This window comes from Megalops cyprinoides, chromosome 2 (assembly GCF_013368585.1).
Source record: "Megalops cyprinoides isolate fMegCyp1 chromosome 2, fMegCyp1.pri, whole genome shotgun sequence".
NCBI lineage: Eukaryota > Metazoa > Chordata > Actinopteri > Elopiformes > Megalopidae > Megalops > Megalops cyprinoides.
This window is the reverse complement of record NC_050584.1, coordinates 40,052,628-40,067,038: the sequence shown is the minus strand read 5'-3', so window position 1 is coordinate 40,067,038 and position 14,411 is coordinate 40,052,628. Positions and strand designations below refer to the sequence as shown.

The 14,411-nt window shown below is 41.2% G+C and overlaps 1 protein-coding gene across 2 annotated transcripts; it reads left to right on the top strand.

The window, feature by feature from the left end:
* Positions 1-1,582: 1,582 nt before the first annotated feature.
* Positions 1,583-13,243, top strand: crlf1b (cytokine receptor-like factor 1b). 2 transcript variants are annotated; one of them, XM_036521757.1, is made up of 8 exons: positions 1,583-1,657; positions 4,202-4,480; positions 5,409-5,538; positions 5,912-6,081; positions 9,560-9,717; positions 10,580-10,748; positions 12,137-12,318; positions 13,174-13,243. In XM_036521757.1, the coding sequence occupies exons 1-8, from the start codon at positions 1,600-1,602 to the stop codon at positions 13,195-13,197; spliced, it is 1,170 nt and encodes a 389-aa protein (XP_036377650.1). In that variant the 5' UTR covers positions 1,583-1,599; the 3' UTR covers positions 13,198-13,243. The 2 variants fall into 2 exon arrangements, with proteins under 2 accessions (XP_036377650.1, XP_036377652.1); XM_036521759.1 differs by having other exon boundaries at positions 12,137-12,322; positions 13,174-13,241.
* The last annotated feature ends 1,168 nt before the right edge of the window (positions 13,244-14,411 follow it).

Genomic DNA, 14,411 nt, shown 5'->3' with positions numbered 1-14,411 from the left:
AAAGCATGTCATTGTTGTCCAGAGCACTTGGAGACTAAATGAACTTAACGGCTATTATATAAATATACACATCCTCCACACTCACATTGGGCCACAGTGACTAACTGGCCAAACCAAAAAAAGAGAGTATCTGCATTTGTTAGTAAAACATTAGTCACTGCAACCCATTTCTTGCAAGACAGCTTTTCATCAGCAGTAAGAACAGAATTGAAGAGCTTAACCTCTGATTAACAGACCTTCATTTATTTAGGTTTCGTTCCTAAGTGATTACAAAGTATGCAACTCTGAGTCATCACGCATAACATTGAAGTTCTCCCATGGTGCTCAGTGATGTCTGCATACTGTAGCTATGCATCTCACCATTGCCTGTTAAGAATGTACCCATGGGCTACTATTAATTTGTCTCGATACCGGAGCCTGTGCTCCCAATAGCCTCCTTCACCGTGTTGATTTGAACTTTTCAAATTCAGGTTTTTGAGGGAGACTATGGTTAAAAAGTGGTCATCTGACCCACACATTTCTAATTTCAAGGTGAAATATTGCTGCAGCTTCACCTCCTTCACTCAACAATAAATCTGTCAAAGGTTTCAGCTTGTAAAATGACTGATTTGCTAAGATTAATATAATTAGATGAAAATATCACATGGATTTACACTCTTTAAATGAAGTTGTTCAGGAGACATATGGTGAACCTAAACGTACATTCAGGTTTTCAGGTTCAAAAGTTCAAGCACCTAATAGCATAAATATCTGTAGATTTCTTTGAAGGTGTCTTGGACACTGTTCATAGGATGTATGTTTGTTTTTCATTTTAAGATGAAAACTATATTTCAAGATGTGGATGATTGCTTTGATTTCAGTGATCCTCTGAAACCCAGGAAAGCTAGTGTATTTACATTTATATTTAAACAATTAAAAAAAAAACAACGGCAACATACAACATATTATCTTCTATAATGTATAGCCTTGCAATAAAGATTGCAACCTTCAGTATCTCCACGTTGCCCCAGGCTAAAGATTTTCATAAAAAGAAAAAAGAAGGATTACGCAATTTTATTTCGTTTGAAAGCGCTTCCACTGTGCCTGTCAAACTCCACGCCGCACACTTTGGTGAAATCTAATGACTCACGCACCCACGAGCCTGTATTGAAAATATTACTGGATTATGGAAAAATGCAGAAGTCAATGAGTCTTAAATTCATCCCTGCCCGAGAAGAAGGGAGGAACGAGGAATTAGAACAAATGAAAGGAAAGAGGCAAAAAATGACTAGTGACTGTGTGGGAAGCTTGGGAGGGGCTTGAAAAGTATCAACTTGTATGTTTTAGCTGTTGAGGCGTGCACAAAGCAAACCATTACTAGACAAACGCTGGATACAGCACTTACTAATACGTTAGCTAAGCGGCGATGATTTGAGGTTGGATACGTAGCTCAATAAATAGTCTCTCAAGCTGCCAGACAATCCACTTTGAGACAGGCTGTTGCACCAGCAGTGCTTGAGGCTCAGAACTTTTTTTTCCTGCAAGCGTGGGTAAAGCGTTCAAGCCAGGGAGCACGAAAGGGAAAAAGACAACGAAAATAGTCAGAAAGCTTCTTGAAATATGATCACCTTGTTGTTCCTCGTGATGTTTGTTCCTCGTGTGCTATCTTCTTCGACACGTAAGTACAAAAATATCAATGTGTGATACTCATTGTACATGGCCGACTCCTGTCGTGGGTCTATTTCTTAAGTCTTTTATTCGAGCTAAGGATCGATAGATAGTACAAAAGGGGAGGGTCGCTTTTCCAGAAGTCAACAAAAACCCAACATCTTCTTAAATAGTTAACTGACGATAAGATGAAAACGCTTATAAATATTAAAATGTTGTGTGAAATAGCCTACTTGGTAACTTGATCACAGGTAAATACACATAATCTACTAGTAAAAGATGAATCAACTCTAACTTTGGATACTCACAATTTACAGAAATAATGATGTGAACAGGGTTAGGTTCTGAGTTAATTGAGATGCATATTAATTAAAACAACACAATAAACCGAGACGACCGTTTTCATTAGCTACCTGAAACGATTCATTTAAATTTCAAGAAATATTTTCACACCTTAAGACACTGAAAGTATACCGTGGTGTTGCTACGATACTGACACACTGGATCATAGAACAGCTAATGCAGGGAGGTTAAAACTGAATGTAATTTTGACTGTAAGTTTCAGTTACGGTTGATTTTTCATTTACAGATTATTAGCCTTATGACACCATTCTTAATTGCTGTTCATCACGGAAATATCACACAGCCACTTTTGTAGCGTTATATAGTTCCCTATAGATTAGATCAATTCAATTAAATGAAAAGTAGAAGTGATACTTTTAAAATAGGAAATTTGCCAATAAAGTATGACCTGTTAATGGTGGGACAGCATTAGCGTAATTGTCATTACCGGTTCTCAGAAAGCATGTTGTAATGGCAATGATAAACAGTACTTGGGGAAAACTGTCAAGTTCAAATCACTGAAATGGAGTTAATGATTCAAAGGCAAATAAATCAGTTATAACACGGACTGACCTAAACTTTATCAATGAAACAACCACATTTCCTTGTACGTAAATATTAGGTGGTAGAATGTGCCATGTAGGCTATCCACAACATGAATGCGCAAGGCCTGTGATTTTATTGAATACATGTTATCTGAGGCCTTTTCCAAATATTTCAGGCTATGTAAAAATACTTTCTTACTGAGAAACGTCATGTGTGACTTTACAAATGTTACAAGAGAATGTGATTATTGGTTTATTGGATTTAATATTAGAATTATTTTTCCATTGCAATTGATATTTCTCTGGAGTTTAGAAGAAAATTTCACGTTCTCTCCCAGTATGAATAGTGAATATATTAAGCTACATACTGTTACTGTATAGTTTGAATAATATTAGCCAGTAACACATCCAGTCAAACAAATTACACACATTCAAGACCTGAGTTTGTTACTGTTACAGTTTGCCTCCCTTTGTTGTGAGTTACAACCTCGGATTTGGAGGCGTAGATAGACGATCCTTTTGTCCGCTTTACAAGACAAAAATTTGGTCGGCTTTATTACTAGGTGGGTGAGAGCTCAGGATAAACAGAGTTGGGCAAACAGAGATTAAGGTCTGTCATAATGGCCGGCAGACTGACAATGTAAATAAGAACAACGAAAACAACTGAACATGTTCATTTTAAAACAGGCTGCAGTCTAGCCAGGTGGTGTCAGTTTTACTATTTAAAATGTGAATGTCGATTTTTTTTTCGACATTCACATTTTAAATAGTAAAACTGACATTAACGTTACAATCTTAATCAGATCCACCCTGCGTGTTACAACACACAAAAGCTCACGAACTTAGCGATCCCTTGTTATTATCCCATTTGTACCTGCTTTACCGACATCCCTCACAGTGCAAATATAAACTCATATCCTTTCCACGGGCCAAATCCTGAATTGGAAAAACAGCTAAATTGCTAGTTCCATTAAAATGTTTACGTTTAAAGACTTTAGTATATGTTTCCAGGAATTTTCAAAATAGCCTCTGGTTCTGACCGTGTTCTAATGACGATCTTTTTTTTGTAGTAGCTCAGCGGTTTAAAGCCGTTGCTCCTTTTACAGCAGTGGACGCTACAAAGTCTGGTTTAAGATGACGTAAGACCGCAGACTATTCCCACTGTTGTCTACGATATTTTCGTGTAGCCTATGATCAACATAATCAGGAGTGTATTTCTGTATTTATGTACTCTTGCTGTTGGCACACAATCTTTGTGTATTAGTAATGTAGGTATTTATTTAAAAAAAAATTTTCTGTTGCACCAACGACTGTCTAGTCTTGTGGAGCAAAATGTTGTATATTGGCACATATGTTAGATAGCTTGTCCACCCACCCACTAAGAGCAAACTTAATAAACTTCCTCACATTAACCCTTAAGTCTCCCCGAAGGAACAAAGTGGTAACACATTACAGCAGTAATGTTTTTTAGGGCATTTCACATTAACATTAATCATAAGCTGGACAGAGATGAGTAAAGATCATGGTATGGTAAAGCATTTATGCATTTGACAAACAACCTTATGCGACCTTTTCAACTGATCTCCCAACTGTTTTAGCACTGAAACCATAAATCCACCTCCATTACTGAGGGTCATAAATATCGCCTCTTTGTCTCTGTCCCCCAGAGGTGGCGGCCATCTTTCCCCAGGACCCAGTGCTACGCGTTGGTTCCAGCCTCACAGCGACTTGCTCGGTTAGCGCCGAGCTGGGGATTCACGCCAGCACACTTTTCTGGACCCTCAATGGGAAACGTCTGCCCAGCAGCACCTACAGCGTGCTGGGCCCCACTGCGCTGAGCGTCACCCTGTCCCGGCTCAATGGCTCGCGGCAGCAATCTGGGGACAACCTGGTGTGTCACAACAGCGGAGGGCATGTGCTGGCAGGGTCCTGTCTCTATGTTGGCAGTAAGTCTCTCGTAGAAATCCTAAACAGTTTTTTTTTTTTTTTTTTTCAGTGAGCTTCCATTTTACCAGCTGAGGGATTTGAATGCAGGCCCTGACCTGGAACAGGTTTTGTAAATGCCTGCATTGAAGACAGCTGAGAGTTACAGATTGATTTCCTCATTGATTTGTATCATTACTGTAAGACTTTCTCAAGGTTGATTCATATTGTACTGTTGATTAAACCTTATGATGTAAAATTAGTATGATCTAGTAATACATTTAGAAAAAGTGTGCTTTTCTTTAAAGAAGTGCTGCCATATTTCATATTTTCAGAGTGAAATCAGGATTACAGAAGTACTTTAAAATCATTATCTATGATGCTGCTGTGCCTTTAACTCCTGTGTGGTCCATTAGCTCTACAGTCACAGTGGAGGATGACAAGTGTATGAGATGGCAAATGCACTACACGTGCCATTAAGCAGTGTTCTTAGGAGTGGTGGTGATATGGCAACACTCAGACACACGGTAAAGCTTTTTGCAAACACTAGAGACAGAGTCAGATGACGTCATTCTCTATTCAGAATTCTGATATCAAGTCCACAACTCTCTAAATGCCATTTCCAAAGCCTCAGCTGTGCATTACAGTAGGGCACAATCAGCAAACTGACACCCATGGTTAGCTGCTTTTTTTTTGGTACATCTGTCTTCAATGGAAGGAATCTTGGAAAACATCCAGCAGTAAAATGAGGATGACAGCTGAAAACTCACGGCAGTGGTTTTAAAGTTTGGGGTCAAAACATTATTCTCAGTGTAAATTTGGGGTTATGAGTGTCTAATGTGGTCATATGGTTTCTGTCGTGGTTCATAAATGTTTGTAAATGGATTACTCCAGCAATGCAGAGTAATAAATGAAAGCCTTGTCTTTTGGTTCCCCCTCCACTGGTTCCAGTGCCTCCTGAGAAGCCAGTCAACCTGACCTGTTGGTCCCGAAACACCAAAGACCTCAGCTGCAAGTGGGCCCCTGGGGGGCAGGGAGAGACCTTCATTAGAACCAAATACACCCTGAAGTATAAACTAAGGTGAGTCTCTCATGTCTTGTACAGCACCTTCTAGATGAACACCAGGAGTAGAGTTGATCTGCATAGTTATTCTCGAGACCTTCATGTCAATAAGCACAATAACATACTGTAAAAACCAGTGATATACCATTTGCAGCTGATGCTTACATTCAATTAATTTATCAGTGTCTCATAACAAAATGAGACACTGATAAATTAAATTATCATAACAAAACGAGACACTGATAAATTAAAACCACCAGGCTCCATACCATTTTATATTTTCTGTACACATGGATTGGAATTCATAACTGAAAGTTTAGTAGGGTAGTAGTGGCACATAGTCCTGAGGGAGAATTCAGTCGTAGACTGGTTTGGTTCGTGCATTGTACAGGTGGTATGGCCGAGAGAAGGGATGTGAAGACTACAACGTCGGGCAACCCTACACTTGCTACATCCCCCGTGACTTGGCCCTCTTCACGCCGTATGAGATCTGGGTGGAGGCAGCCAATCAGCTAGGAACTGCCACCTCTGACGTCATCACCTTAGATGTCCTAGACGTGGGTAAGTGGGGGTGACCTTGGCCCCATCTCCATCCTGGTGCACTTCTTTCTCACCTGGCTGCTGGCACAGGCAGGCAGCTGGACAGGAGGGTGGTGTTGTGATGAATGCTTCTATTCCCCTCTGTCAAAGTTACTGCAGCGGAACCACCCTTCCCTGTGATAAAATCATCCTTCGTTTATTCACAGCCTTTCTCTCTCATTGTGTACACACATACTTTTACTCACATTAACATCTCTTGAGGAGTGCACACATACCTTTGCTCACAGCCGTGTCTCTCACAGCGTGCACACATGCTTCCCTGTGAGAATGGAATTTTATGACCTTGCTAGAGGTCCAAGTAGCATGAAACGCCTTAAGCTAGCATAGGAAGTTAAGGATTTTGACTGAGAAGGTCAGGCAAGTTGAAGTGCTATAAATTTCCTGATAAACTAAGTGTCAGGTAGGTTACCTTAACATATTTCTGCTGTGTATAGAATTACATGTCTTTGACTGTAGTGCTACTGTTTTTAATAAGAGTTAAGACCATTAAAACAGGATTTATGCTATTTTTTAAAAATAAAGTACTTTTACCAAATCAGTTTGTTTTTATTATGTGATTTTTTTTTTGTAAATGTGAGACCTAAAAGAAAAACCAAAACAAAAGAGTGCTGGGAGTGTCCCTGAGCAAAGAAAGAAAAGTCACAGAAATACTGACCTTTGTATTCAGTCCCACTCTCTCTACACCACACCTTGAGAGGGAGGAAGGTGGGCAGATAGGCAGGAAGGGAGAGGAGGCTGAGAGGGAGGAAGGTGAGAGCCAAACTCAGGATGCCAGACTTATGACGCATCCCTAGACTCTCCATCCCTCCACCTTCTCAGTAACGGAAACAATAAGCTTCGGAATTTTGTCCTTGATTGGCTGTCCCCGGGGGCGAACTGATAAAACCAATAAAGTGCATCGGCACACAGGCAGAAATGAAAAACAGGGAATTGAGTGAGCAATAGATTTCAGGAAAGAAGATTACAAGTGGGCAGTGCAGAAATTTTTATGTCAGGGTCTCTCTCTGTGAGCTGCATCATAGTACTTAGCTTCTTAGCAAAACTGTTTTTTAAGGGCAAACATGTTTTTTTAATACCAAAGCCAGACGCAAAAATACATTTTGTATTTAACTTTGGGGCGAGGGATGGTGGTGCTTTTTAAAGGCTGATCTAATTACCCTGTGCTTCCTTGCTGGACTAATAAACAGCACTTGGGAAGGGCAGAGAGAAAGAGAAATGGGGAGACTGATGAAGGAGTGAGAGGGAGGAGGTGTGCAGCTACATACCATAATGTAAGAAATGGAGTGATATTGAACCTGACTACTGAGGCAAAAGGAAATTGCTCTGTCAGTCTGTCTCTCTGTGGTGCCACTGCAAAACAATGGAGAACCAGTGCACTAATCTGAACTCAGCGGCACACACTCAACATTCGTCATCATGTTTTATTCAAGGATGTTGACCGTGGCGTCTAGAAATAGCGGCCAGCACTACATTTACCAGGGGGTTTCTTAGAGGCAGAGAGTAGGGCTTCCTGGAGTAAATTGCATGGGTCATAGAAAGTATGCTTGCATGTTCAAATTTTGTTTTTTTTGCCTGAGCGGAATATTTAACAGGGCTACAGCAAAAAGACATGCAATCTGTTAGCAGTATGGGAAGAAAAATTGCATTTTAAAATTGCACATATTCCATTACATATACACTGACTGTCTCCAGTTCTCTAATGAAATTGAAAATGGAATGTTAACTTTATGTGCTATTCCAGGTCTAAAAGTGTGTATATTACAGAAAGACTATTAAAAGAAGTTGTGCTGAGAATACAGATACATATATAGCAATGCTGACACACTTTTTCCTCTGCCATTGTGTGACCTTGTTAGAAGGCACCAAGACGGTTTGTGCTAAAAAAAAAAATAAACAGGAAAGCATTTGGATGTACCAAGTATTCATAAATGTATGGGCCATTGACTCCTGGCACATTCCCACTGACTCACCTAAGCAGTTGATGTGCTATGAGCTATTATCACTCTCTTGGCTAACAGACCCAAGCTGACAGTATAATGGGCACATACGATAGTCGGTTGAAGTAGGCATGTGTGTCCCATGTTGTTTTTGTGACACTGCCGTCTGCCTGTCTGTGCTGAAAAAACAGTACATATTTCAAGTGATTGAATGGAACAACTATAATTTGTCTGTTTGTTTATTCATGTATTAAATTACCAGTATAAATATGGCAAGCAAAGACATCATTCCTTGAGAGAAGAGTGAGGCAATGACTGGTAGTCATATTTGGGTTAAGAATGAGTTGGCTTGAGGCAAGTACAGTTTCAAGATTTATACCCAAAAAGTCAGACCTCTCTCACTCATCATCTGAGAGAAAAGGGACGATTGCCATGAAAAGATAAAATAAACTGAGGGGGGATTACAAAAAGGCAAAATACATTTAAATGGACAAGAAAAAGTAAGGGCACAACATGTAAATGTAATTATATGATGGATGGTTTCCCAGTGTGCAATTTGGTGGGGATATTAGGGGGCATTCTGCTGTAGAGAGCAGTGAGCCTTCCACAAGCCCAGCCACAGCAAAAGCAAATACACCAGTGTTGTGCATGAACGCATTAAAAGAGCGCGTTCATCGAATGTGCTCGTTTTTTCCGGTGAACGGTGAACTTGAACGTATCCGCTTGCAACTAAAGATCGTGAACTTGAGCTCGTTCAGGTTTGCACGAGATTCAGAATCCTTGGGTGTGTTAAAGTTACTGCTTGATGAATAAACACGGACGGCGTTTTTCCATACCTGAGATGTTTTTATTAGTGCAGCTCATCAGATAGACAGCTCAACAGCTCACAACCAACTGCCTGTATCCCACGTAACAATCACTGCGCATGTAGACGTACGCATAAAATAGTCCCTGGAGGAGCTTGTTTAAAAAATGGAAGAAACGAACTGGGACTGTGAACTTATTCAAAATTCAAGATTGTGAACTATGAACGTGAACTTGTTCATTTTAATCTGTGTGAACTGAACTTTTTGAGTTAGCTCTTGTGAAGTGTGAACTTGCAGAACACTGACATACACACAGTCATCCCAGTCAGGATCCCATGCATTATAGAAACATGCATGCCCCTCCTAGCAAGGTCCTTGCATATCATCAGCATTTCACAATAGAAGTTAAACTTACCTCCTGCACTGCATGTGGCGCATTGCCATATTGGCTCACATTAGAATGACAATCATGCAGCCAAGGGGGGGGGGGGGGGGGGGGGGGTCAACAGATAACTGGCAAAATTCTTTCCCTGGGGTTCAAACACTTGACTTTTTCTTGAGGACATAATATGAAATCTGAGTTCCCACCAACTCAATGACTTAAATGGTAATGGTTTGGTAAACTGCTGATAATGTTTCTGAGAAAAGCCAAAGGTGTGCTTTCAGCCAAGTGTGTGTGTGTCTGTCTGTTCTCAGTGACCACAGACCCCCCGGCTGATGTCCATGTGAGCCGTGTGGGGGAGTTGGAAGACCAGCTGAGTGTGCGCTGGGGCACCCCGCCTGCTCTCAAGGACTTCCTATTTCAAGCAAAGTACCAAATCCGCTACCGCCTGGAGGACAGCACAGACTGGAAGGTACAGCACAGAGCAGCATAGGACATGTGTGTAAAAGATATGTAAAGCACATCTTGCTATATGTGTTATGCTTTAAGAGTTGTATGTTAAGTATATCTTGCTATAGTACAGGATTCAGAAAAGCATATTGTTGTACAGTGTTCAGCAACACTGTAGCAGCACCACCCCAGTTAGTTAAAAGCTCAGGTTATATTAAATGTGGTTCAAAGATTCTATTGTTTTCAGTAAAGTCTGAGGTTATTTTAGTTGAAATGATAATTTGTGATTTTCAGCAATTACAGTACAGCATAAAACACTAAACCTCAGCTGTGCCTCAACACCATATATCATAATTTGGCCTTTTGTTCTACACAGCTGTGGTATGGCAGTGCCCACAATCGTTCAACTTCAATTTGTAGACATTGTGATATTTCAGTTATTTTGTGACTTTGTTGAGACTTATAGCTTTTAGAAGGAAATTAGCAAAGAGTTGGATTGTTAATATTTGTTGCTGACTCTGTCTTGCAATTGCTGATGCAATTAACTAAGTATGTATGTAGCAAATAATAAATAACCTACTCTTTCGGGAGACAATGCATCAGACAAATTGGAGTGCCGGAAGACGTATGTATGTGTGTGCCTGTATTTCTGTAAGTATTTGACGGAGATGCATGACTGGCAGAATTTTTCCTGAGAATATAGAGTAGTATTTTAGCTCCAAACGCAAGCCTGTGCACGCCTGTTTGTGGTTAAGTATTAATTGGGAGGGAGTGCCTCCGTGTGTGTAAACAGTTTTGTGAATGAGTGCGTCTGTTGTCCGTGTCGCACGCCACAGGCAGCTGTGGGAGCCATTCACACGGTGCCTTTGTGCTCCTCCTATCAGGTGGTGGATGACATTGGGAATCAGACATCCTGCAGGCTGGCTGGTCTGAGGTCAGGTACGGTGTACTTTGTCCAGGTGCGCTGCAACCCAGTGGGCATCTACGGCTCCAGGAAGGCAGGGATCTGGAGTGACTGGAGCAACCCAACAGCTGCTTCCACGCCCCACGGTGGTAAGCAGTGAGGGAGCACATTTTGATATTCAGGTCTAGACTAGATCAAATAAGATTATAGGCTAGTACCTATTATACATTTTGATGTGATCTAAGGACAAGGCTCATCAATCTGTCTTTTACACTGCATGCTACAAGATAATGGACCAAAAATGCAGGCACAAGTGTGTAAGTAGTGTGAAGTGAATGTGCATAACTCTGTAACAGTCCGTTTTTAGTTTCTTACCTTTAGTTTCTTAGAAATATAGTTTCAGATTTGCACATGTAAAGACATTCTAGCTATGCCTGTCCTGCTAAGTAGGTGGACAGAGTTGATAGTTGCAGCGTTGTAAGTGGCAGCCTGGTAATTGCTCTCAGGTTTCTCTCATAACTCTCAACAGTAGAGTTGCGTGGTATATGAGCAGGCCTTTTTCTCTATTCATGTATGATGAGAGTGAAGCTGTGAGACCTGGATTTATATGGCCTGTTAATACAAGGCGATGATTAAGTCTATTAGAATGCCGACTGCGCGGACTCCCTTATGTTCCCTCTGCACAGCAAGGGACAACCAGCCAGCACTGCACAACCAAAAGAACCTATTGCACTGTTAGAACAGCAATGTCTGTGGCTGTTAGCAAAGCCCTTCTGTTATTCTATGTGAAGGCAGTCACCTCATGATCATCTAATGGGCTAAATCTTTATCATATGGATTTGATAATGTTATTCTCAGTTTCTTCTAACGCTAAAGCTTAATCTAAAAGTTTAACTTAGTTTAAAGTAAAAAGAAAGCATCTAAGACAGAGCTAAAGAATCATGTATACGAGATTTAATCCGTATGTGACCCCAAAAAACAAGAAAACAAAACATCAAATAACGTGATAGTTATCTTTCATCAACAGATTCGAAGAATCCAAGCAAAATGGTAAAAGGCTATGGGGGAAATTTCATTGATTTTTTTTCCAAATCTTCAGAGATTGATAAAGATAAATGCAACCAACCAACTGCATTCACGTTCAGACTGTCACCAGAGGACATGAAAACTGAGTGGAAACAGATTTAGGAATACAACAGCACATAATGGGTTACATGTTGTTTGTTTGCAAGGATGAGGACATACTTATCAAGCTGTTGTTTTGCATACCTTTTGCTGTTGTAGGCTACAATGTGTTCACTTTCATTATTCAGACAGAATAGAAACGGATTTTCAGATGTGAGAGATCCTGTATATTGAATATATACTTTTGTTGGGTTTTCACAAAGTTTTTCAGGTGCAGCAGTTTGCTTGAGGACCCAAAGCAGTCTCACCCAGACCTCTGGCCCTGTTGCCCCTCTGGTCATAGCTCCTACTCTCTGGCCACTGTTCGTCCGAGTATAACCCACGGAACGCTGTCCCTGTTCTCTCCCGGCAGAGCGGCTGCTGAGCGGGTCGTGTGACCCCAAGTCTGGGGAGCAGAACTCCACGCTGCGGAGGGAGCTGAAGCAGTTCTTCGGCTGGGTGCGCAAACACGCCTATGGCTGCAGCGGCATGAGCATCAAGCTGTACGACCAATGGCGCGTCTGGCTGCAGAAATCCCACAAAACACGCAACCAGGTAGGTAAGGAGACTTCTCTCTCTATTCCTCCCTCAGCTCATCTGTAGATGCACAGGGCCTTACTTAACCTTATTGAGTCTTTGGTACGCACCGCTGCTTTCAGTGTTGTGAACTCATCATGCACCCTGAATCTCTGACCCCTCAACTTCAAAGCTTTGTAGATTTTTTTTTTTTTTTTGGAAAAGTTAACATATGCATGATGTGGAAGGGACATGCCTGTTTGTAAAGGCACACTAAACTTAGTGTGCTGTTTTTATGTGCCTTGGCATGAAACAAAGTCATGTTCAGGTATTTAAGTGGTTTTGCCTTTATTACCCTAGAATACAGTAAAATTTTATTTCAGCTATTTTCAAAGTCATGCACTCTCGTTTTATTGCATTTTTCAATGGCACAGAGATTTGTGATCTTCCGTCAATTACCACAACAAAGAGAAATAAGCATATAAATGTAATTAACGACCAGCTTAATGTATTCCTTTTGTGTTTTGTTTCTCTGTGACGTTGGCTGCTTGTTTCATGTTATAACACAGCCCAAATGGCAGCCAGAAGGACTGAATCTTGTGTGCAGAGCTCACTGCGAACCCACATCCTCTGTTCGTCCCCTGAACCAAATCGGTGCTTGTTGTGCTACTGGGAAAGAAGGCCATTAGTCTAAATTCCATTGCTTGTTTAGCAGGAACATCATCAACAGAAGTTTATTGTACATGTAAATTGTCTGGCCATTTTGTTTTGGATCAACATCAGAAAGGGCAGTTCAGCATTTGTTGTAGTGAATAAACATAGGACTGTTCATTAATAATTTTCATTTCCCCCAAAGAAGGAAATGCTCATTAAAGGTTTGTCTTTTTCTTTCAGATTCTACAAGGCGATAAATCATAGCACACGATCAACACACAAAAAAGAAAATTAAAAACATAGAAACTGGGACAGAGTGCTTTGTGGAAAACAGATCCAACATCCTGAAGTGCTGCTGGGCCACACACACCAAGATTCTGCTCCTGCAGGAATCCATGTGGAGCATTCCTTAAACAAAACTCTGTAGGGGAACGACTGCGCTTCATACTGCAACTACCTACGACCCCTGAAACTGGGATCTCTTCGTACACAGACGCATGTTGTACCATCAAAACTGCCCCACGTTCACTCTCGGCCAAAGAAAGGTAAACAGCAGTAACTGGACCTATTTGAGTGGTACTTCTTCTGAATAAAGTGTCAAACAAGACAATTTTAATAATTACGCTCTTTATCTGGGGCACTGGGGACAAACCTCAGTCTGAATGTAGCAATAGTACGTGTATTTATCATTCGCTAGGCACTGAGACTAGCAGCTGTACGGCACAACCCAGTCACACAACGTGTGTGAGTGTGGATTTGACAGGGCCGGACCAGGCGCAGCGTGGGACCCCCAAATGCCAGTTCTTCCTAACCCGCTCAGCTCAGAAAGAAGACGCTGTCTTTCCCACCCAGCCAGCCACCCTTATTTCCTCAGCTCCTCGTAAACCACTGCTCAGATAAACAGAGGACGTGACACAAGGAAGGGTACCAAACATGTGTTATGGAATTGGACACTGCAGATTGATTTTCTGAATTTCCCATTCCTTAGCAAGGACTGCTCCAATTCATTTCTTACTACACAAACTGAAAAGTGGGTGTGAATAGCATGTAAAGTAAAACATTTTGGGTACTGTATTCCCTCTTTTCTCACAAGTTGTCCCAGTGATACTCGGGAGCATTGAATCCACCTGGTCCAACAGCAGCTGTGAAAGGGAGGTTAAAGGACAGGGAGGATGGCATCTGCACTGCACTCAGCGTGAAGACTGATTTAAAGCCCTGTCCTGCCTACAAATCACCTATTGCAGAACCTGGGACTGAAGAAGCACACAGAGATCCATCACTCAGCCTCTGACTTTGTGATGCGTGAATTGTTGGCAGTGTGGAAGCTCATCTGGAGCAGGGTGTGGGCCAACATTGGATGCTTCTCAGTGGCCCTCCATGATGCTGAACTGTATGTACTGTGTGAATGACTGTATGTATGAAGACATTTTTTTATTGCCTTTATTTTTGTATTGAATAGTATCACCATATTTAAAAAT

What these genes read in the sequence shown, in the direction of transcription:
- crlf1b (XM_036521757.1), top strand. Translation starts at nt 1,600, where the DNA reads ATGATCACCTTGTTGTTCCTCGTGATGTTTGTTCCTCGTGTGCTATCT. An exon ending in TGTGCTATCTTCTTCGACAC is followed by an intron (nt 1,658 to 4,201) that starts GTAAGTACAAAA and finishes TCTGTCCCCCAG; the next exon opens with AGGTGGCGGCCATCTTTCCC. An exon ending in TGCTTCCACGCCCCACGGTG is followed by an intron (nt 10,749 to 12,136) that starts GTAAGCAGTGAG and finishes CTCTCCCGGCAG; the next exon opens with AGCGGCTGCTGAGCGGGTCG.